This window comes from Achroia grisella, unplaced genomic scaffold (assembly GCF_030625045.1).
Source record: "Achroia grisella isolate CSIRO2021 unplaced genomic scaffold, CSIRO_AGI_Agris_v1 utg971, whole genome shotgun sequence".
NCBI classification, from domain to species: Eukaryota; Metazoa; Arthropoda; class Insecta; order Lepidoptera; family Pyralidae; genus Achroia; species Achroia grisella.
In genome coordinates this window covers 1,771,587-1,795,549 of record NW_026713077.1, presented here as the reverse complement: position 1 = coordinate 1,795,549, position 23,963 = coordinate 1,771,587, and the positions used below count along the sequence as shown (strand labels likewise).

The window sequence follows — 23,963 nt, the reverse complement described above, 5'->3', positions numbered from 1 at the left end:
TGGTACATTGCTAACAATGTGGTCAACAGCCCAAATTACTAACATGGGGAGTGTTAGTAATTCAGATATCTCTATTTTTCTCTCCCCTACACTAATATTATAAGGAGGTAAAGTTTGTGAGGTTTCTGACTGGACTTATATTGAAATCTTTTGGATAGCTCTTTTTTATAGGAAGACATAACGCTACGAGTAATAGGAACAGAGCTGCAATGAAATATGTAGCAAAAAGGGGGGAAATAACTGCGGGTGTAAGTCCAGTCAAAATCGGTCCAGCCGTTACAAAGATTAATAAGAACAAAACAGACAGACAAATAAAAAACCCTATTTTTATATAAGTATATATACCGTGTATATTTTCATACGCATTTAGTTAAAAGCTATTGATTTGAAGTTATAAACAGACAACTATATAGCCATTTATTTATATAGATATTTTTATAACAATACCTACTCTTTATAATTTATATTACTTTGTAATCTTTAACGCTATCTGTTCAGAGTTGATTCAGACTTAAGATACTTTTGTCTCGTTTAATCTTTAAGTCTGGTTTTAATGCTATGTCGATTTGCAGATCTGCTCAGATTTGAACTAATCATTACATAGTATAAAACAGAATCGCTGTCCGTCCATATGTCTATGCTTAAATCTTGTAAAATTTGAAGCAGTTTGTTTTAGTAGATAGAATAGAAGAATAGAAAATCATTTATACAAATAAACTTAATTTAAGCCATCATAATAATTTTTTTGTCTACCGCTCATTCGGAAAGCTGTCTCATCACAAGAAGAACGAGCAAGAAACTTTTGTGTTGTTCTTTTAAATAATCCTTATTAGTTTACACACACAAGTCGAAACGTGTGAATACAAACTACCAACCAGCACTAATTTATTGGGCTCAAATATAAATATACAATAAGACTAAATCAGTCGTAGTGATAAGAGCAGACCAGTCCCTACAAGCAGCACTCGTTCACGAGTATGACGGATGAGCCAGCCATCACTGCGCTCGACTATATTTTAGGGAGCCCAATGACCCGGCCCACCACATGTCTGGACATTTTAGTGAGCATGACTACTCATTCCACACACACAGAGTGATTCAAGAGGAAGGTTTTTATATATAATACGTCTACACCCGTGTAAAGCCGGGGCGAGTATCTAGTACGTATATATTATACTAGAAAATATGTATCTTATAATCCTTACTTCCGTACTAATATTATAAATGCGAAAGCAACTCAATCTGTCTTTTTGTCTGCATCTAAATAAAAAACCTGTCTTATGAATAACTTTAGTAATAAAAAAAGATTTTTTTAAAACAGATCTCTCACAGTACTTTTATTATAAATGATTTTATTGCAAAGTGGTGGTTTTATGTAAATACATGTTTTTATTACAGACTCTAAAAAGCTCTTTTTTAAACAAGTAAAAATGTTGTACCTACATACTTTTTTGTAGTCTCTCTGAGTTTGAATATAATACTCATATGCCTTTTGATCTATATATTAAATAATTGAAAAACCCACGCGTTATATTAAATATCAAATATCGTTCTCCTAAAACAAACTGCATGATGTGTATTAGGTAGATTTCTAGTGAAATAAAAAATATATTTATTCGTAAAAAAGTATTTCCGACAATGTACTAATTTTTAAATGTAACCAGAATGATAAGCTGTTTGCCTAGAATAGAAAGCTTCTCCTTCTCAGCAACTTAAAGTTCGTTCTTTTTATTCGGACTACTGTCATGCTGTTGGCCGTAGCTAGCCTTTACAGTTCACCGGATGATAGGGGTGAGTGCAGATGGTACCACAACCCTAAGGAAGGACTTCTAGAGCGGCTGACGGATACGACTTTAGTCTGAGGGCACCGCTACGGGTTCGAAACTCTGTTCAGGCCCTCGTAATTTCGATCCCTGTTTGAATTGGACGGAGGATCGATCCTATCTCGATATAAGTCCTTCCACGGGTTTGGTGCCATCTTCACGCGCCCCCTATCGTCCGGAGAAGCTATAAAGGCCATATTACAGCCATCAGCATTAGAATAGTTTGAAAAAAAAATTGTAATTACAAAGTACCTTTTTATTTTAAATTTGTTTAATAAATAAAATCGTATTTGTTGGTTAAATAATATGTCATGAAAATTAAGCGGTGCTTTCAAATACAAAAATACAATAATATCGGCACTTTCACCCTGTTAAATAATATCTAGCATTATCTGTAATTCCAAACAAAGGGTTCGTACGTAAATTGAATATTCGACCTGAAATTGTGAAAGGTTTTTATACTAAATTACTTGTGTTACGGCGACCGGATTTTTACCTGATTGTCCGTTTGCGTATAAATAAATGAGGTAGATATTCCTTTTGTTTTCTATTAACAAGCAAAACAGGTATATTAAATGAAAATATAATTTATTGTTATGTTTATTTATTATCTTTTGATATAACATATATATGTATATATGGTAGGGAAAGCGTACCAGTGATAACATACGCTTGCGAAACGAGGACGCTAACCACGGAAAGGGTCAACAAGCTACAAGTCACACAAAGCGCAATGGAGCTATCTATGGTATCTCCCTACGAGACAGACTGCAGAACACTGAGATCAGAAGGCGCACTGGAGTTACCGACACCATACAAAGAATCGCGCAGCTGAAGAGTTGGACTGGTCATGTATGCCGAAGCAAAGACGAAAGATGGACATACAGATCCTTAATGTGGCGACCTAGGATGGGAAACAGAAGCGTGGGCAGACCAACTGCTAAATGGTCTGATGACATCAGGAAGACGGCAGGACCGACCTGGACGAGACACGCCACAGACAGAATGAAGTGGAAAATTATGCAAGAGGCACACGTCCAGCAGTGGACAAGTATATGCTGAAAGAGAAAAGTTTTACGACAGTAATAAATTGGAACAAAATATATATAATTTATAATTTTTAATAATATGTATGATGATAAATAGTAATGAAACTATGACAGAATTTTTAATTCCAAACAGACACTTAATTTTTTTTATGTACATCACACCAAGTGAATTTTCATTTTCCCAACATGCCTTTTTAGGAAGATTATGTAAATAAAATCCTAATTACAAGGGAAACAATCCTAATTGTAAAACTACTACTACACTACTACTTAAACTAGTGTCAGCCTACGAAAATCCAGGAATTTACAAGTAATAGTTTTGGAAATCAAGTAACGAAACTTTTTGAGTTTCATTACTCGATTTCCAGACCTAGGACTGGAAATCGACTAACTGCACTATTGAGTAGACTCAATGCAAGTGAAATGTGAGACTGCTTGGTTAACCTGTTCCTCCTGTGGCTTGATGTGGCTTGATGTTCCATGGAGGAACTGTGAAAATTCAAAATGTGGAGATTTACAAATTGCCGATTAAATAGAAAGTAGGAAGCTAGAATTGCCTCTTCTTATATAAGTCAATTATATTAACCACGCCGTCTTAATCATTATCTAAATACTTTTAAAATGATATTAATACTTCTGGTAAATTTAAAACTTTAAAGGAAAAAATAATTTAATTAAATTTAAAAACTTTAAATGCTTGTAAATGCATGGCTTGTAAAAAATGTACATTTTGAATACTACCATTTTTCTATTTAACCGACGAAATGTGCTTTTACGAAGCGGATTATCATTAATAGAATATTTATTTGGCAGATCTATAATTGTTATTAGTTATTGATTTATCGCTGTGAGTATATCAAATGTTGGAAGTTTTGGCAGGCTCTCTAAGTGAGTCCGACAGTTCCCCGCGATTTCGAGGTAAACTTACTTTCACCTATAGCATAGTTTATTGTTATTATAGTAGTTTTTTTATGACTTTCTTATCTTTCCGCTGCCGGGTAACCCGGTTATATTATTGAATCGGTTTGGGCATGAGTGATGTTATTCTCATAGATGATTTTATTGTACCACCAGAATTTTTATTTCTGTATTACACCAACTTTAGTTTTTTTTCGGACTATTCTATTACTGTTGGCTATAGCTTTTTTAGCTTCACCGGACAATAACGGGTGAGTGCAGATAGCACTCCAAATCCACAGGACTTATGAAGCGGCTGAAGGCTAACGGATCCCGCCTGACGGATATAACTTTATACTGAGGTCACCGCTAGGGACCGCCGCTTCGAACCTTAGCTCAGGCCGTCGTAATCGAACCTTGTTTGTATTGGACGGGGGATCAATCGGAGGTTTTTAGTTTGAGAACTAGTGTATGGATGTTTCAAGAAATAACTAGCTTATATTTTAGAAGATATGTGGTAGAGCACGTTGTATGATCACGCGTGATTATGTAGTATGAAAGGTCCTGCTCGAGCCCGGAAATACTATACATCTTTAGAATACCAGCGTTATATATATAACATATAACAAATTAGCATCTCGCTTAGTGGTTCGAGGTTCCGGATACCCATTTTCAAAAATTGCTGAACAAATTTTGATGAAACTTTACAATAATATAGCTTATACAACAAAATAACATATAGGCTATAAATTTCACGCGGATGTAGATTCACGCGGGCACAGCTAGTATTGTATAATTTCGACTGACTGTAGTTGTTTGACTGTATACTGTAACTTTTATTTGTGTAGTTGTGTATTTATTTAGGTGCCCTTTGTACATAAATAAATACACAAATAAAAGTTTCATCTATCTATCTAAATTTTCGTCTGTTATTACTAAAATAAAAAAAAGTACCAGTCTAGTTTCATGCCAGTTCTTCCCAACTGAAATAGCCATCCGAACGGGATGGGACAGTGATAGAAATACGCCAAAAGGTGAATGAATGATTTAAAGTTTTTAATTTCGAGTTAAATGTTCTATATTAGCTACTGTCATTTCATCAATATCACTACTAGCCAATCTCACTGATTACTACGACTGATTTAATCTTATTTTGTATTTATATTTTCCCCTAATAAATTAGTGCTGGTTGGTAGTTTGTATTCACACGTTTCGACTTGTAAATGTGAACTTACAAGGATTATTTAAAAGAGCAATACACAAGTTTCTTGCTCGTTCTTCTTGTGATGAGACAGCTTTCCGAATGAGCGGTAGATTAAAAAAAATTGTTATGACTGTTGAAAAGTGCTTAAATTAAGTTTATTTGAATAAATGATTTTCTATTCTATTCTATACTGTCATTATTTATAATTATCTGTGCCTTTAAGCGTTTAAGCGATAAAAAAAAATTTGAAGATCTCGATCAAGATTTTAATACAATACAGTATTAAATGGATTTCAATAGTCTAAAATTAAGTCTCCATAATTCATGAGAACAGTCAAAGTACAATTGAAGTAGGTACCTGTTTATAATGAAGTCAACAGCATTTTACGGGCTTTATCGATTTCACCCGCGGCAAATTAATAGATCAAAGTGGAATAATCATGGCGACAACCAGTCTTATGATATAAGGCTGCAGTATGTTCTGGCCGTGAACTTTCTTCTTGCAGAACTAAATGGAAAATTTCAAAAATATATACTATGTTCTTGCTAAGTTTAATGGCTGGAAAAGTTATAGATACACAATTTTCTTCATTTACATTTTATTTGGACTTGACAAATTTTCATGTATTACAACTAACATATTTTCATATTGAATAATAATGTGTTGCCAGTATGGTAGAGATAAATGTACCCAAAACTAACAGTTCTATGTTTTATATTTAATTACTAATGGACTCCCAAGGGTCGAAAGATCATAATGAATTTAAATACTAAGTTTGAACATTCATTCATTCATAATTTAAGAGCTGTGCTCTTGTCGGTGGAGCTCCCGCCACCTTCCATGATCTTCCATCAGTTCTTTTTGCTCTTGGTACGACACGACTCCAACTTTTTCTTTAACTTGCTTGATACAGCTGTGTCTTGGTCTTCCCCTTCCTCTCTTTCCATCTATTTTTCCTTCAATAATGTTGTTAATTAGTTCGTCGTGTCGTATCAAGTCGTATCATATATTAAGACTTGAAACAAAAATTTTATTCACAGAGTTCACCTTTATTCGACAGCTTCCGATAGTCGCGGGTTCGATTCCTCGCACCATGCAAACATATGATGATGATTGTTTGTGTGTTTTCTTCTTATATTATATAGTTATGTTCTTATTTAAAAAAAAATTATTTAAGTGTATGTATCGGTTGTCTAGTTGTATAAGCTTCTGGGAAGAGATTTGAACTCTCCCTAGGTTATAAATACACGCCACAATGCACCCACCTGTGCTAATGGTAGACGCTTTCAGAGTACTGTGAAGGATGAGATGATAAACATGAGGTCCACTTAGGTAGTTCAGTTGTTTTCTCAAGAGATTTGAACTCTCCCAGAGGCCTTTGAACCCCTTACTAAACTCGTATTCTCCAACAGATGGCCTTCAGCCGCTCCATAAGTCCTTCGTGATTGAAGTGTCATCTGCACTCGCTTGACCAGCAACTTGTGGTGTGGCCAACTGTGGTGGGGCCAACCCACCAGCTGTGTGGCCAACAGCATTAAAATAGTTCGAACAAAAAGTGAATACTTATTACCATTTCCAGAACATTCCATAATTGTAACAGTCTCCAGGGAAAATCTCGGCAGGAAATTGGTTATACAACCTGAGCGATCCCGGGGGGAAACTCCTCTGTAAGCGTAGTATAGATACGTAATCGTTTATGTTGTTAAATGTAAGTACATTTCCGGTTTTCAATATTCGATTTCGAATCGAAATCCGATCATCAAAGGGAAGAGGTACTCAATTTCTCTGAATTTTTCAGGGCTTGAGATGTGTCTACACTTAATATTATAAATGCAAAAGTGTGTATGTCTATTTGTTATCGTTTCGTTAATTTAACTGTTTATATTAATGCTATTTAACGTGAACATAGTCTGTGTCCTGGTGATGAATATAGGCTATCTTTTATCTTCCACAGTTAGTAGTCAGTTCAGTCAGCCCATCGATTCCGCTGGCGGGGCACTAGTGGAGGACTATAAGATGAGTATGAGGTCAGGTAGCCTATTCTGTTCAATTTACCAGAAATTTATCACGATGATTTCCAGGGGTACCGTGTGGTGGTCAACCTGAACCTGTTCAGCAAGAATTAACTTATCATCCTGCACTTATGCCCCGCCAGCGTATACCGTTAACGAAGGCGTGTATATCATACCATTAGCATCCTTTAAAAAATAGGAGAAACAGTGGTAGGTACGTATGCAGAAGATTTACAAGTCTAATCAAATCAAATCAAAATCTTTATAGGTCTATTACAGACTCATATGATATCTCAAATCTAATTTAAATCTATAAAATCAAATGCTGCGGAAATAATTTGCAATGGGTATTAACATTATTGTTTTATTAGTCTATTGTAAAGATAGATGTATACTTGATCCGCCTACTGTTTGTTTGGAGTGACGTAGTAGAGATAAGTACTCGCTTGCAGGCTTTGTATTCGGCTTATTTATACTTATTGCATTGTGTTAAAGTCGAAAGGGAATTGAGAAGGGAAAGAAGCATTTTCTTTAGTAAGTTCTAGAAAATTCGATTACGTACGTACACCGGGATCGTAGACATTTTAACACTTTTATTCGACTGTCTTAATCCAATAGTTAAGTATAGGACCCTGAGATACAACTTACGCTTATGGAAGATACTGTTGTAAATGTACACAATGTTTGAATGGGTGACAATCAAACAACCGTTTTTTTTTTAATTTATGTTTTTGTATAAGTTTGTGTCTCATGGAAACTGTTTTTTGAAATAAATCGATGTTATGATTATGTCCACATATCATATTATAGTGTCAAAAAGTCGAAGATGTCCAGCACCTCATGATGGAATGTGATAGGAATCGAGTAGAGAGGGAACTATTTATTAAAAATTTTAAAATCAACAAATTTGATGTGGGTACTATTCAGAGCATACTACATGCCCCTACTACTGATATTGCTCTGTGTTTTGTACGCTGATAAAAGCAATTTAATAAATAGATCCCTCGCATCTGGTAATTATTTGATTGTTTATTATTTTTAAGAATTGTTCCGATTTTTTTGTAATAATGGGGTTGACATGTCTGAACACAAAAACCCCAAAATAAATGTAGATTAAAAAAATCATATTATGTGCACATATGAGCGGGTCATCATTATTACCACCCTTATCATTAGCATCATCATCATCATTATCACCATCATCACTATCATTATCACCATAATCAATTTAATTGTTTGAGAACCTAATTGGAATAGTTAAGAAGCTGATTGCGTATCTGATTGTAAACGTAACCGTTGCCTATATACATGAATAGCATACCAGACTTCACCTCATGGTGGAGGACAAAGATGTAGTCTTAATTTAAGAAGTAACTTATTTTTTATTATTAAATTCTGGTTTTATTAATATTGATGATGATAGTCAATAGATGAATATTTATGTATTATTTAAAATAAAAAAGTTCTTTATTATTATATATATATATATATATATATATATATGTTAATCATCATACACATAATAAATATAGATTAATTGACATTGTAAACAACGACTCAGCAAGTCATTGAATCAGAAGTGATTTAACGCTTCGTTGAGCATCTAGCTATTGGTATTCCATAAGTGACGCAGTACAAGAAAAAATGGTCAAGCGTGAATCGTGACGCGCAAATAATTTTGTTTTACGATGTAGCATATAAGTATGCTAGCTACACGCCCTGGCTTCGCACGGGCCCAATATTAATTAACTAAAAAAGTAAGTAATCTGCTAAAGTTCGTCATAAATCAAACGATGTTTTGAACAAAGGGAAACTTTATTCAAAATTAAATACTTGTAATAAATAATCTATTTATTTGAATAAGGATTAAATACTAGTTGTAATTATACAATCACAAGAAATTTTATTACCAATAAATAAGTTAAAATTAAAAGATAGTTATATCTTACAGCGTAAAATTTTTTAGAACTTTTAAAGTAGAATTTGAAAGGAGAAGAATTCGATCATACATATTTTCTTTGCGCAACTTTAACCATTTACGCAGCGCTCAGAGCGAATCTCTCAATATGAATTTTGCCACAATTTTCATTGCAGCTCCACGCCTATTGATCGTAGCGTGATATATAGCTCATAGCACTCGGCGATACCCTTCAAAGAGTGAAAGAATATTTCCAAAAAAAAAGACAATGAAATATGAATTTCTTTTCTGATTACCAATAAATAAGTTATTGTGAGTTAAAATTAAAAGATAGACATATCTTTTTTTGGAACTTTTAAAGGAGAACAATTTTGTCATACATTTTATTTACGTAACTTTAACAATTTAGCAGTGCACACAGCAAAAAGCTCTCAAAATGAATAACAGTGAAAGAATATTTCGAAAAAAAAAAAAAGAAATTCGAATAGAAAAAGTGTAAAAAAAACTTATAAAGCAATTTCTTTTTTTATTAAAACACTTACTGGTTTTTTTCCGCGAACTGGCTAAGACGAGAATAGAAATAGAAATATATATAAAATTCGTCCGCTTATTTTCCATTATCGCTTTATTGTACGCTCACTGGGGTAACAGCGAGCTCGTCCGTTTAAATAATGTGTGTTTTTCTATGTATATTACTTTTAAGGATTTTTGTAAGCTGAAAGTGAAGATGTCTCACCCTATCGTATCTATATTAAACAACAAATTGTATTAAATCAATCGAACTAGCATAATTTGTTGCCACAGAGTTAGATCAGAAATTTCGCGGATAGAGGGGGAATTGTTAGTGATGTGGAGTATTTTTTTTTATACACCGTATGTGGCAAACAACCATACGCCCTATCTGATGGTAAATGGTAACAGTAGCTTATGGACGCCTGAAACTCTAGGGGCTTCACGTGCGCGTTGCCGACCCTTAAGAAACCTTATAATATAATATAATATAATACAATACAATACAATACAATACAATACAATACAATATATAAACCTTAGTAATTACCACATTGTTAGTAATGTAACATAATAACAACAAATGAGTGACAGCCTCGGTGGTCTAGTGGTTTAGCACACCGCTTTACTATCCGATGGTCCTGGGTTCGATTCTTCGCACGGTACAAACATTTGTATTTATAAATACGATTATTTGTATGGGTTTGGGTGTTTTCTATGTATAATATGTATTTATTTATAAAAAAAATGTATCCATGTATTTATCAGTTGTCTAGTACTCATAAGACATACTCTGCTTAGCTTGGGACTAGATGGCATTGTGTGAATTGTTCTGAGAAATAGAAAAAAAAAGTGTTGATCTCCACGTGGAAACCATCGTGATAAGTGAATTGGTCACGACTTCATCTTATTAATATTATAAACACGAAAGTTTGTGAGTATGGATGGATGGGTGTATGTTTGTTACGCTTTTACGCAAAAACTATAATATAAAGTTACATCAGAATAACATATAGGCTATAAATCTCACGCGGGTAAAACCAACGGCACAGCTAGTATATACATAAAACATTTTTAGGCATTCTGTGGTCGTTTCAAAACTAATGAATCCCAAGATCGAGTTATAAATGATAGAAGTAGTTATAATCTTTATTCAAATAAACTTAATATAAGCACATTTTCTTATTCTACCACTCATTCGGAACGCAGACTCATCACAAGAAGAATGAGTACGAAACTTGCGTGTTGCTCTTTTAAATAATTGTTCAGAACTTAAAAATATTTAAGAATTTAAACGAAATTCTTAATAATATTTTTATTTAATTCACGTAAAATATGTGAATACAAACTGCCAAATAGCAACGTGGACATAAATAAATAAATAGAAAATTACTTGTTACTATTAATGAACAAATAAATCTAAATATATATAACTCAAATGTGACTGACAGTCAGATCACTAATCTACATATCAACGCACAGCTCAAACCACTGGACGGATCGGGCTGAAATTTGGCATGCAGGTATATGTTATGACGTAGGCATCCGCTAAGAAAGGATTTTGATTAATTTTACCCCCAAGGTAAAATAGGGGATGAATGTTTGTATGAAACTTTGTCAATCTTAAACCGATCGGGCTGAGAAAGGATTTTAATAAATTCTACCCCTAAGGGGATAAATTAACGCGAGCGAAGTCGCGGGATTCGATGGACACCTGAGTCTGATCAGTGTGGGCATCGAATCCATACTTGACTCTAGGGTGGAGGATTGTTAGGGCAATCCGAAGCTCACCGGGGCGGCATTAGGGTCTGGGAGGTGGCGTGCAGAGACTGTTCCCTGCACGCCTAGATGAAAGGTCCCTTCGATGGGAACCATGCCGGTGGTCTTGGAGAATGCCTTGTGCGATCCCATGGCCACGGCGATTATGTCGAGGAGGAACAGTCGTCAGGTTTTTAGGAGGAGTCCGGTAGTATCCATTCTTCCCTAAAGGAATGGGATTTTCCTGAAGTAAAAAAAAAAAGGAGTTACAGATCACAGCACCAGAACTTTATAAATACCGACTATTATTTAATTTAAGATATATATAGATGATGAATATTATAAATAGGATAGAAAAAAAAAAACAGAATAAAACTCAGGTTATAAATTTCATGCCAGTGGAAAACCGCGGGCATAGCTAGTTTGTGTATATACACGATATTAATATTAATGTGTTGGCAGTATTTGTGGGCCACAGTGCGGTTTATTTACACAAGTACGGTTACCAAGATCAACAAGTGACGCGGAACAGGAAATTCCTTTATAAGTTCCATAAACAGGGATGCGTGTCGTGGTTACGTTTGATTCCAACTTACTTATAAAGTTAACTAGAAGAGGATAGTAGAACCGCTTGAGAGGTTGTATATTATTAATTACAAATTTGAATTATTTTGTCAGAGAGTCATCTAAGGTGACGGTGTTTATTTCCGATGGCTGCGGGTACGATTCCTTGACAAAACACAGAAGATTGATAGTAGTAAAGCTTAGTTTTGCCATACGGTCTCGGTGGTCTAGCAGTTTAACACACCACTTTACTTCCGCTGGCCGCGGATTCGATTCCTCGCACGGTACAAACATTTGTATTCATGAGTATGATAGTTGGACGCTCTGAGTGTTTTCTATGTATATTATCTATTTACGAAAAAAAAATATCTCAGTATTCATATCAGTTATCTAGTACCCATAACACAAGCTCTGCTTACCTTGGGACTATATGGCGCTGTGTGAATTGTTTAGGGTTATTATTATAGATCAGTATTTAATTTATGAATTTTCCTTGATATAGTATTAAAGTTATAGATTTTGTTTGGTTACATAGTTAGAAAAAAAATATATAGATCAATGTTATGTGTTTTCACGATTTTCATTTCATGTAATATTACAGTTGTTATAGCTGTTGCTAATAAGGAAATTGCTGATGAGGAGCACAGCCTTGTACTTTGTGTCCGTACTTCGAAATGGCAAGTCAGCGCTTCACATCTTCGTTGCGCCACCGCGCCAGGCAACTGCTGACTTGACACCGAGTGTAGTGTTTCCGCGGCTCAATTCAATTCGGAATTGCGGAAACACCGATCCGAAGATAGATATAGTCATATTTTAATTTGTAATATTTTATTTTTAATAAAATAAATTCGGTATTTTTTTAACTCCTGAGGCTGCGACACACGTAATTCAGTGATATAGATAATAGATTTTTCTCAGTTTTGTTGTCCGAGATTCGTCTGATATTACTCGAATATTTTAAAACTCTAATTTATTTTGAACTCATATTATTTTTAAAATTGTAGTACTTAAATAACTGATTTTACTCAAATATTAAATTTGTAGTACTATGTTATGGTTTTAAAAAGTTTGGTAACAAAACTTTGTAGCAACAATGTTGCTTAAATAAAATGTTTTTTTATTCGTATGAAACGAAATAATATCTAATTCCAATAATTAAAAGTTAATAATGTTTATCAATTTATCCGTAATAATTTTTTAGTTCATTCCTTAAGGAGTGGTAAAGACGTTTTGTGCCTGTATTATCAACTTTTGTTTACTGAATCCTAATCTGAGAATGGTAAACATTTAGTAAAAATGACGGACGGAATTAAGCGGAGAAGTAAACATATTTTTCTCAGGTCTATAGCAATTATTGGAACAGCGCCTATTTAGGTAATACGGGGCAAAATATATATTACTATATATTATTCTTCTGTACGTGTGTTTGTCATATAAATCATCTTAAACAATGATCCTGGTCAGATACAGAGTGATCTGAAGCCCTGTAGAGGAATGAAGGTTGGGGTCTCGAAGCGAACGCCTTTGCCCCGAGTAACCCTTTGTTGTCACAACAGAACTCCCAGGAAACTAGGTTAAAATCTAATCGGCAGGTACTAACATTACTAACTAATACTAGTGATAATATTAAAATGGTATTTATAATTATACATCTTGGTCTAACTTAAGAATTGGTGCCATATTTGGGAATATTTTGTAATTTTTTTTTTAATCAATCATATCTGGTAGTAGGCACTGCTTTTCCAGCCAGGACGATGTCTGCTATGCCAGCTAGTCCACAAGTGACCTATCCATTTTTCTATTTAATATAATAGGTTAAAAATAATTAAATCACTAGTTAATAGATTTATATTATTTTGGTTAATTCCGCTACATTTAGCATGTGTGAGACCAGAAATATTCGGTGCTGAAACTTGACTACCATTACAACCTTCTGTAATCAAATGTGAAGGTGAAGGTGATCAAATTCCGACCGTTACTGAGTCCATACCCATACCGCGATATGTGCTTCGTCTCTGAACGAGGCATCATCTGGCATTGAATAGAGTTTGAATATAGCTTAGAAGCATTGTACTGAGTGTTCAACGACCAAACTACGACACAGTCGCGATTTGATAGCCGACAAACTACTTGTAGTGGAATTAAATAAATCTATTAAGTAGTGAAATGTACTTCCGCAAAATCTTGCAACACCTAATTCATATATAATAAATAAATATAAAAAAAGAATAAAATCCTTAAATTACATATTGTTTCAGGACAGGAAAGTTACATTACCCCACAAATGTATGTGGCCCGCTCTTCGAAGAGGAGCTGGAGTTTTGGGGGCTGGACTCCAACCAGGTGGAACCATGCTGCTGGTCCACATACAGCATACACAGAGACACCCAGGTTTGTATTTGGTTATGTAATTTTCAGGTATAATCTTATACTATATAGACTTTGTATAAAGTCATCTGCGTACCTCTATTTCTCTTATTTCTGTATCCAAACAGTTTACTTTATGTCATGTTTTTGTTTATATCTATATAATTTATTGTTATATGTCATATGACAATAAATTAGAATTATACAGGTGTGAAAGTATAATACAGGAATAATAATAAGGTAGTAGTTTAAATAATTTTATGGTTTTAAATAATTTACACATCTTGAATGGTAAATATTGCTGAACATCTTATTAATTGTTGTGTAAGATCTGCTTTATGGAATTACCAGTATTTTAACATTCATTTCATTTCATTTTATTTCAGCAATGTAGAGCTTGTATTAAGTCTACTAGATAAACGATTTATATAACTGAATACACATTTTATTAATACATACATAATATACATAGAAAACAACTAGACTACTACAAATCTCATCGTACTTATGAATACAAATGTTTGCATCCTGAGGGGAATCAAACATGCGACTATTGGATGTTGATGTTGATGTTGATGGTCGTGACTAAACTGCTAGACTACATAGACCGTTAATAAGTAATTGAAACTTTTGTAAAAGATAACTTAAAACAAATTGAAAGTAAATATTTACGCAACATTTCAGTATTAACGTAAATATAATTAAAAACAAATAGAGTAATTTGTATAGAATTATATATATATTTAAATTATGAGTTATAACGAAATATACATCAGTATTTTATCCGTGGGGCAAATTGACTATTTGTAAACATTCCCCGATTTATAACTAGAAAAGGTTGAGTATCCTCAATTGAGTAGGGCAAAATAAGTCGCCGTAACAACGTGATGGGGCCTGCCCTTCATCATTCTACAGGGCGGGTCAGCAACGCTGGAGTCGCGGTAGAATGCTACCTCGTTACTCCGGTAATGTGGCTCGTAGCCCTGTACTTGTAAACCTTGTGATTTTTTAGTGACTAAGACACACATCCCTCGTCATCCCTTCGGTGTGGTAGGGGGATAGTCTATGTGAAGATTTTTCCACATACCATGTTAAAAAAAAGGGTTGCGTACTCAAATAATAATAATATTCCCAGGACAATTCGCGCAGCGCTATCTAGAACCAAGTTAAGCTAGCTAAGGATTGTGTTATGGGTACTAGATAACTGATACTTGTACATAGATATATATATTTTTTCATAAATATATACATTGAAAACACCCAGACCGATACAAACAAGCATACATATAAATAAAATTGTTTGTGCTGTGCGAGGAATCGAACCCGCGACCACCGAAAGTAAGGCAGTGTGCTAAACCGCTAGACCACCGAGACCGTATGGCAAAATCAATCTTCTGTGTTTTCGTACTTCGCTGATCTCTAAAATATATTGTATCACATACTTCATTTATCTTCACGTCAATATTTTATCAAGATCCGTTAAGCCGTTTTGTCATAAAAAGTGACAAAGAGACATACAAAAAGCAGAAACGTAGACAAAATTTCGCATTTGTAATATTAGAATAGAGTGGTTATTTTATCATCAGCCCATATTAATGGTATTACTATATATATATATAGGCCTATGCGTCTGTTATAGACGATATTATGAAATGTTTAAAATGGATTATGGAAACTATTTATAATCACCAAACGAAATGTTGGATGTCAAAGTGTGAGATATTTGCCACAGTTCTAGTATTAAAAGCACACATAAATATGTTTTTAAAGCAATAAAAATATCAAATTTGAAAAATACTTTTTTTCCCTATCCAAACCATATACGTTTTTTTGTCAAAAACATGGCAATCCTAGGTCTAATTGTCTTCTTTGAAGTAGGTAAACATTTTGGTTGCACCAGCATTATTGTGATTCATTCAACACTCACGTTGTCGGCCGTTTATTTAGTCTATTTTCATTAATTGAACGAACGATAAAACAAAATAAATATAGCTTTGTTTATAAAAGCAACCACTCTTTATAAACATACTAAAAACTAAATAGAGACTTGTTTATATTTATTAAAATTGAATAGTTCCTACGAAATGGGAGTACAGTTACTGTATGCGAATATATCAGGGGCTTAATTACGTAACGTGGTTGCTAACAGTTCTTGATTGAAACAGGTTAAAATCTGTAGTTTTATGATTGCAATATGACATGAAAGTTTCAATTTCAAAATATCTTTATTCATGTAGGTCTATTACAGACTGTTATGATAAGTGAGTGGTGTGCTGGCGCTATCGTGGCAGATTGCTGTCGTCAGTGCTATGATGATGATATATATAATTCATACATCTGTATGTTATTATTATTATTAAAAATAAGCTGCTGGACGATAAAACTGAGACGAAACGATAATACAACAGATAATACAAAATAAATTGGAGTTTCGTTTTTTTGACTACGTGCATATGATATATAAATATGTAGTAAAAAACGGTATATACATACAAAAAATCTTTTTTTCAATTTTTGTCTGGCTATCTGTCTATCTGTTTGTTCCTGCTAATCTTTGAAATGATTGGACCGATTTAGGCGGGACTTTTTTTGGCAGGTAGGTGATGTAATAAGGAGTAACTTAGGATACTTTTATTTTAGAAAAATTAAAAAAACCACGCGTACTTAGACCAAGCAGCATCTAGTTCCAAGGTAAGCAGGGCTTGTGTTATGGGTTCTTAACAACTGATACCAATACATTATCATCATCATCATCATCAGCCCGGAAGACGTCCACTGCTGAAAAAAGGCCTCCCCTAAATATCTCCACGACGATCGGTCCAGCGGTGCTCGCATCCAATGCCTTCCAGCGATCTTGAATAGATCGTCGGTCCACCTTGTTGGAGGCCTTCCCACTCTGCGTCTTCCAGTCCGAGGTCGCTACTCGAGCCCACTGCCCAACGGCCATCTGTCCTACGAGATACAAATACATAGATATTGTTTTTTAAATACATACATAATATAAATAACAAACTCTCAGATTGATACAAGCAACATACTTGCACATTATTAAAAATATTTGTTTCGGGTGAGGAATCGAACCTGCGACCATCGTAATTAAATCAATGTATAACCACTATACCACCGTGCATATAAAAAAAATACTTTATTAATTAATTTCTGGTTTACAATAAATACCATAGCAACACTTAAACCACAGAATATAGGGTATTATTACTTATATAAGGGCTAGATCAATAACTTTTGAAGTCCGGGCACCCCGTATCCTTTGACCCCTGTTACACTTGTATACGATAAGGGTAGTTAGCCATGGTTTTGTGTCGGGTTACTTACAAATCAGTTCGCCACTTGTAAAATATCGTTAACCCGTAACGCTTCGTTGATATCTGGTGCTTCGCTGCCACAGAATAAATAGTTGTAGTAAATTATTGAGTGTTGATATTGTTTTTTAAATTACGATATAAATTATAATATTTTATATAATAATAAGGCCCGCATGTTTGAGTCATCTCGTTATTTACTTCATATCATCTTTCACACAGTCCATCCATATCTTTTTCAGTCTTCCTCTGCCCTATAACTATCCACATTCATATGTAACACCTTCCTTAAGATAGCAAAAATATATCGTGTTCATATTTGAATTTATTTCGGTGATCTACAATACAAAAAAAAATGGAAACCAACGCCGCTACCGAATATAGGAAACGTCCTATCAGGATTACCAAAATTTCACTCTTGACGCGGAGCACTTATTTCGTTTTACTGCCGCGCAGACATCTACAAACTTTCCCTCCATTCAAATGTTAAGCAGATTACTTGGTGGAAAAGAGAAAACATCGCCGCCTGTAATATATTTGAGCGCTTATCGCTTTTTATGTGAAACATCAGATGGATACGCTTTCTTTAAAGTCGTAAAGTGGCCGTCAAATAGATTAGATTAGACAAATAATCTTTATTCAAATATAGTCAATAGAAAACGTAAATATGGTTTTTTTTCAAATTCAAATTCAAAAATCATTTATTCATGAAGGACATTTTAGTCGCTTAGGAACGTCAAATTTTTACATTCTAATTTTATTTTTTTTCCCTACCGTCCAGTTCGGTATATAGATCCAATTGAGAAGAACTGGCAACTTTTTTTCTAAAGCCAGTTTATTTACAATGTATATTTATATAGGTGTCTATGTCTAACATTAAATGAAAATCCCGAACATGAAAACTATTGCCATGCACATTCAAGTAGGCTCTTTTCGGACTACTCTAACGCTATATTTAATCGAATTAGGTGTTATTTGCGGAAGTCCATTTTAATATTACTACGGAAGTCGCGGTTTGGTCGCCGATGAGTCAACATAGGCTTCCGAGCTGTACGCGAAGTCTCTTCAACGCCTGATGATGCTTCGTTCAGAGGCGAAACACGTGTCGCGATATGGGTGTAGACTCTATAACGGTCGGAATTTGATCGACATTAGAGAAGGTCGTAACGGTAGTCTAGTTTCCACACCGAATATTTGTGGTCACACATGCTAATTGTAGCGGAATTAAATAAAATAATATAAATCCAAGATGTACTCTAATGCTGTTGGTCGCAGCTGGCCTTTACAGCTTCACCGGACGATAGGAGGCGAGTACAGTTGACATTTTAAACCCGCGGAAGGACTTATGGACTAACTCCCGCCTGACGGATGCGATTTTAGTCTGAGGGGATTGCTAGGGGTTCGAATTTCGATCCCCGTTTGAATTGGATGGGGGATCTATGAATCTGTATTTATGTTTTATATTTTTTATTAACTATAAGTGCTATCGCTTACTATTATGCATACTAATACTACTCAATTTTAATATTGATATCCGTTGTATAGTATCCATAACTTAAGCTTTGCGTGGGACTAGATGACACTGGAAAAAAAAAGGAAATGATAGTCACATTTTTTTATTTTACCACTAATTCGGAATGCAGATTTACAAGAACGAGTAAGAAAGCTGCTAAGATATATATAATATAAAACCTACCTTCATTATAATAGAGTTCATTATTAGAAGATTGTTACAGTTTATTGTCTACAGCTCGGTACTTTATGACCTATACTTGTATGGTATTTTTGATCTGTTACCATCTCAGATTATATAATATTACTGAGGATGTTGAATACTGAATTCTATTCTATTAGGTATAAAGTCGAATATCGCACAGTGGTGTTGAAGATAATGAGACTCCGCAGCGTTTTCTTATCTTAGTACCTATTGGCATCTAATTACATTCATTTAAGAGGATTTAGAGGTAATTGATTCGATTCCCAGTGAAAGGCAAATTATTTTCTAATGTAATAGGAATATTAAAATTTATAATAACAAATTTTAGTTTTAGATATTGTACAAAGATCTACAGATTGGATTGTACAGAGTATAATAATAATAATAGTCACATAAATGAAAAAGCTCACAATAAGAACATACACACGCCCATACATACACACACACACACACACACACAACAATTGTAAATTTGATTTGCACATTTTGTGCAATTTGATCCAACTTGACAGATAGGACAGCTTACATCACAATTTATAGTCGCAATATTATTTTATTCAAGAACCTTAGCCACAGCAACGCGTGGCTATTAGGCACATTGATTGAAGTAGAAAAAGTATAATCCATCACATTTAAAATAAGTATTGTTGCTAAGTAACAGTTTGTATGTAACGTGCAACTGCAATCGGAACGAAGTAAATTATATTTACAACTGTATACGTAATCCACTGAATATCTCTATCAGTGGCCGGGTCTGATAGTATTAGTATATATTTATTTTTTCTTATCCCTATTCACTATTAACATTTTCTCTCTATAAATATTTATTGATTGATATCTGTCTAAATGAGAGTGTTTTTGTAACAACATTTTTTTTTCCTTTAAAGTAATCAAAATACGAGTATGTTCAGCAAATTTCTAATATTTTTGCAAAAAGTATAAAACAATAACCGTTTTCCGACATTTAAATTTTATTTATAAGTATAGATTTCATTATTTCATATTTATATTAGGTAAAATTCAGTTTTAAAGTTGGATTTGATAACATAAAATTTTATCTGTAGATGTATTACATCTACAGATAAAATAATGTTATGTTATACCTTCAACTGAATTTTTAGAGATCAAATCCAACTTTAAAGTTCCAATAACATAGCAATGCAATCTTAGTATTCGGTTCGCAAACGGAGAAATCGCTTAACCGCACTTAACTTTGCCAAAACGTTTACACTTAACTTTTATTGATTAAAATTTGAATTCAAATTAGTTATTTCCTCAGGGAAATTGTATGCGGAGATTGGTTAGTTACGTGGTTGTCAGAATACTGTTTCCAACTTTTTAAACGTACATAGATCGTTCATATTTTCTATTGATGGTTAGAGAGAATGGAAACCTAACAAAACAGCAACTACATTCAAATAAATTCACGATATCTTTATTCACGTCGGTCTATAACAGAATCTTACGATATATCAAATCTCCCGTCAATTCTGAGAGCTTCATCTGCACTGTGAACTGACGGTAGATTTAACGTATAATCGAGCCAAGAGGAATGATAAGAATCACCCCGTATTTTTATTCGAATGAGCTTGTACATGATTACAAAAATACAGATTATTTTTTAAATTCAATTGGGTAGAATATTGTGACCACCAGCATGTCTTATTGTATTTTTGTTAAAAGGAAACCTTCATCAAACTATATCGACAGTGTGAACGGGATTGTTATCAATTAAGAATATATTTGATTTTAGAATACTTTGGGGGAGGCCTATATCCAGCAGTGGACGTCTTCCGGGCTGCGATGATGATGGTGATGATGATGATGTTAGCAATATTTGCTAACCCATTGCTAATAAATGTCCTTTTTGTATCTCAGGGTAACTTCTATGCGCTTTCCATAGAAATCATGGGTTTTTAAGGATAATTTAAGGAATAAGACGGTTGTACCAAACCCGTATTTTACAGTATGTACTAGCACCAGTAAAACTTCAGTAGTGGTACGTCTGAGTCAGGTCAGTTAACCCATTTCGTTAAATTCACCAAGTAATTCCAGGAGGGAACTACCTACCTACACATATGACTTTATAGAAGCTGCAGGCACTGTTTTAACATACAAACTTATTCGTCTGTTTCCTTCTTAAAAATAACAGTGGAGTATTTTTTCCTCTCAGATGTAACTCCAATAACTGATAAAATTAATAAAAAAGAAAAACATAGAGGTCATAGTCCAAAGTCTTCCATTATTATTATCAAATATATCAGCTGTCTTTTGTAGTTAAAATCAGACCAAGGCGCTGTTCGCCATTTTGCTGTCTTCGGGTTTAGATGACTTGAGCTTGATGTAATTGTCCTGAGATATTGTTATTGTAACTGTTACCTCTTTTTAAAATGTTTCGACGTTTGCGTTTTCTCCTAAGGTAAACGTTTCAAAAAGGTATAAACAAGAAGTTGTTGATTAAAAAAACAGAATATTTTTGTCTCTTCTATCTTGAAATGAATTGCAGAACAATGGGCAGTAGACCTTAGCGCTAGCTAGATATTTGTCCCGTCCTTTTGCGGTAATGTGATAAAATGGCTTCAACTTACACACACTATGGAGATTAAAGGCCTGTCCGACATGAAAAGGGTGTCGCTTAATTTCAGTCTTCATTCTTTATAAATAATACTCACTAAGATTATAAATTCGAAAATAATTCTGTCTGTATATAAATTTGTTACACAGACAGTTTAGACCCTGAGAAAGGACGTAGGCTACTTTTGAATGCGAAATAATGCTTGTAAGATTTTGACAGGGGAAATGAAAGGTTGTATGGAACTATCGTCATTTTTAAAGCTAGTAGCTTGAAACTTATGTTTTAGGCTCTTAAATACATTCAAAGTCAGTAAAAAAATTATTCTTAAATAAATTAGGGTGATTTTTTAAACTAGAAAGCGGTGTCATGCAAGTCTTATTTGTAAATTATTGAAGGTATCCAAAGTTACTATTCTACGTCAACGAAGAGACAAACTTCTTAGCATTTCAGAGATAGACCGTGCGCGTGCCGGGTCCATCGTGTGGCAGAGAGGGAAACTTCGAGCTGTTCCCGGGCATTGTGACCCGGGTGTAGGTTTAGGGGATCCCTTGTTGATGTGCATCAGCAGTCACCTTTACGACTGATTTTTCTCTCCCTGCTCAACCAATCTGGTAGGATCCTACTAGTGCACCTTTAGATACACGTACACCCACTGCAGATCTAGACAGGCCAAGATCTTTTACATAGTTGTGGATAGGTTTTATATTAGTTATAAAGTACATAAAGATAGAATACATCTGCAATTTTTTATGTATGAGCAACAGCATCCACGAATAAACAGCATCCTAATCTAATATATAAAATTCTCGTGTCACAGTTTTCGTTCCCATACTCCTCCGAAACGGCTTGACTGATTCTCATGAAATTTTGTGAGCGTATTGAGTAGGTCTGAGAATCGACTAACATCTATTTTTATCCCCCTAAATGTTAGGGGTGGTCCACCCCTAATTTTTTTTTATTTTAAGGCAAAACAACGTTTGCCGGGACAGCTAGTATCATATAAATATATAATAATAATAATAGTCTCAGGACAATTCACACAGCGCCATCTAGACCCATGTTAAGCAAGCTAAAGCTTGTGTTATGGGTACTAGATAACTGATACAAATAGATAGATATTTTTTTTGTAAATACATACATATTATACATAGAAAACACCCAGACCGATACAAACAATTATACTCATGAATACAAACGTTTGTGCCGTGCGAGGAATCGAACCCGCGACCATCGGTCGTAAAGCGGTGTGCTAGACCACTAGACCACCGAGGTCGTCAATTTATACTTATATAATTGTGTATTTCTTAAGGTCTATCTAGCTGAACATAGTTACGTTTGTTTTTAATCTAAATTAATTTTCCAATTTTCCGGCACAAGAATTCGCATTAAATTAACGTAATATCAGTCAATTTACCTGCACAATCTTGTAAAGTTAACTATTTATATGATAATCACGGGGAGGCGGCGATAAAAACTGTAATATGAAAAACGAGGGCATATTTTCCGTGACAACAAAATACCTACTTCATTTTGGCTTTATTTTTTACTCGTGGGCGTTGTCTGATCGGTTATTTTTGCAGTGGGTTAAATGTATATTGTTTTTCGTATTCTTTTTCTAATATTATACATCATCATCATCATCGCAGCCCGGAAGACGTCCACTGCTGGACATAGGCCTCCCCCAAAGATCTCCACGACGATCGGTCCTGCGCTGCTCGCATCCAATGCCTTCCAGCGATCTTGACCAGATCGTCGGTCCACCTTGCTGGAGGCCTTCCCGCGCTGCGTCTTCCGGTCCGTGGTCGCCACTCGAGGACTTTACTGCCCCAACGGCCATCTGTCCTACGAGCTATGTGCCCTGCCCATTGCCACTTCAAAGTCGCAATTCTTCGGGCTATGTCGGTCACTCTGGTTCTTCTGCGGATCTCCTCATTTCTGATTCGATCACGCAGAGTAACTTATTAGTAATATTATACATATTGCGAGAATAATTAGATACTAAAAAAAAGTTGCTGAAATGACTTTTTTGTGATCTATTTTCGTTTCCATATGCTTTTCTTGTTAAAATTACTAAGTTTGAATAGACTAAATTATATCCTTACTTCCTTACTAATATTACAAATGCGACAGTAACTCTGTTTGTCTGTCTGTCTGTCTCGCTTTCAAGTTAAAACTACTGAACCGATTTAAATGAAATTTGGTACACACACAGTCTAGGCCCTGAGAAAGGATATAGGCTACTTTTGAT

General features: G+C 34.4%; 1 protein-coding gene across 1 annotated transcript in view; it reads left to right on the top strand.

The window, feature by feature from the left end:
- LOC131854211 (potassium voltage-gated channel protein Shaw-like) overlaps window positions 1–23,963 on the top strand; it is a 214,718-nt gene that overhangs the window by 50,330 nt on the left and 140,425 nt on the right. The window contains exon 3 of the mRNA XM_059205342.1: window positions 13,995–14,127. Within this exon, the coding sequence (XP_059061325.1) occupies window positions 13,995–14,127 (133 nt within the window). The remainder of the gene's footprint in view (window positions 1–13,994; window positions 14,128–23,963) is intronic.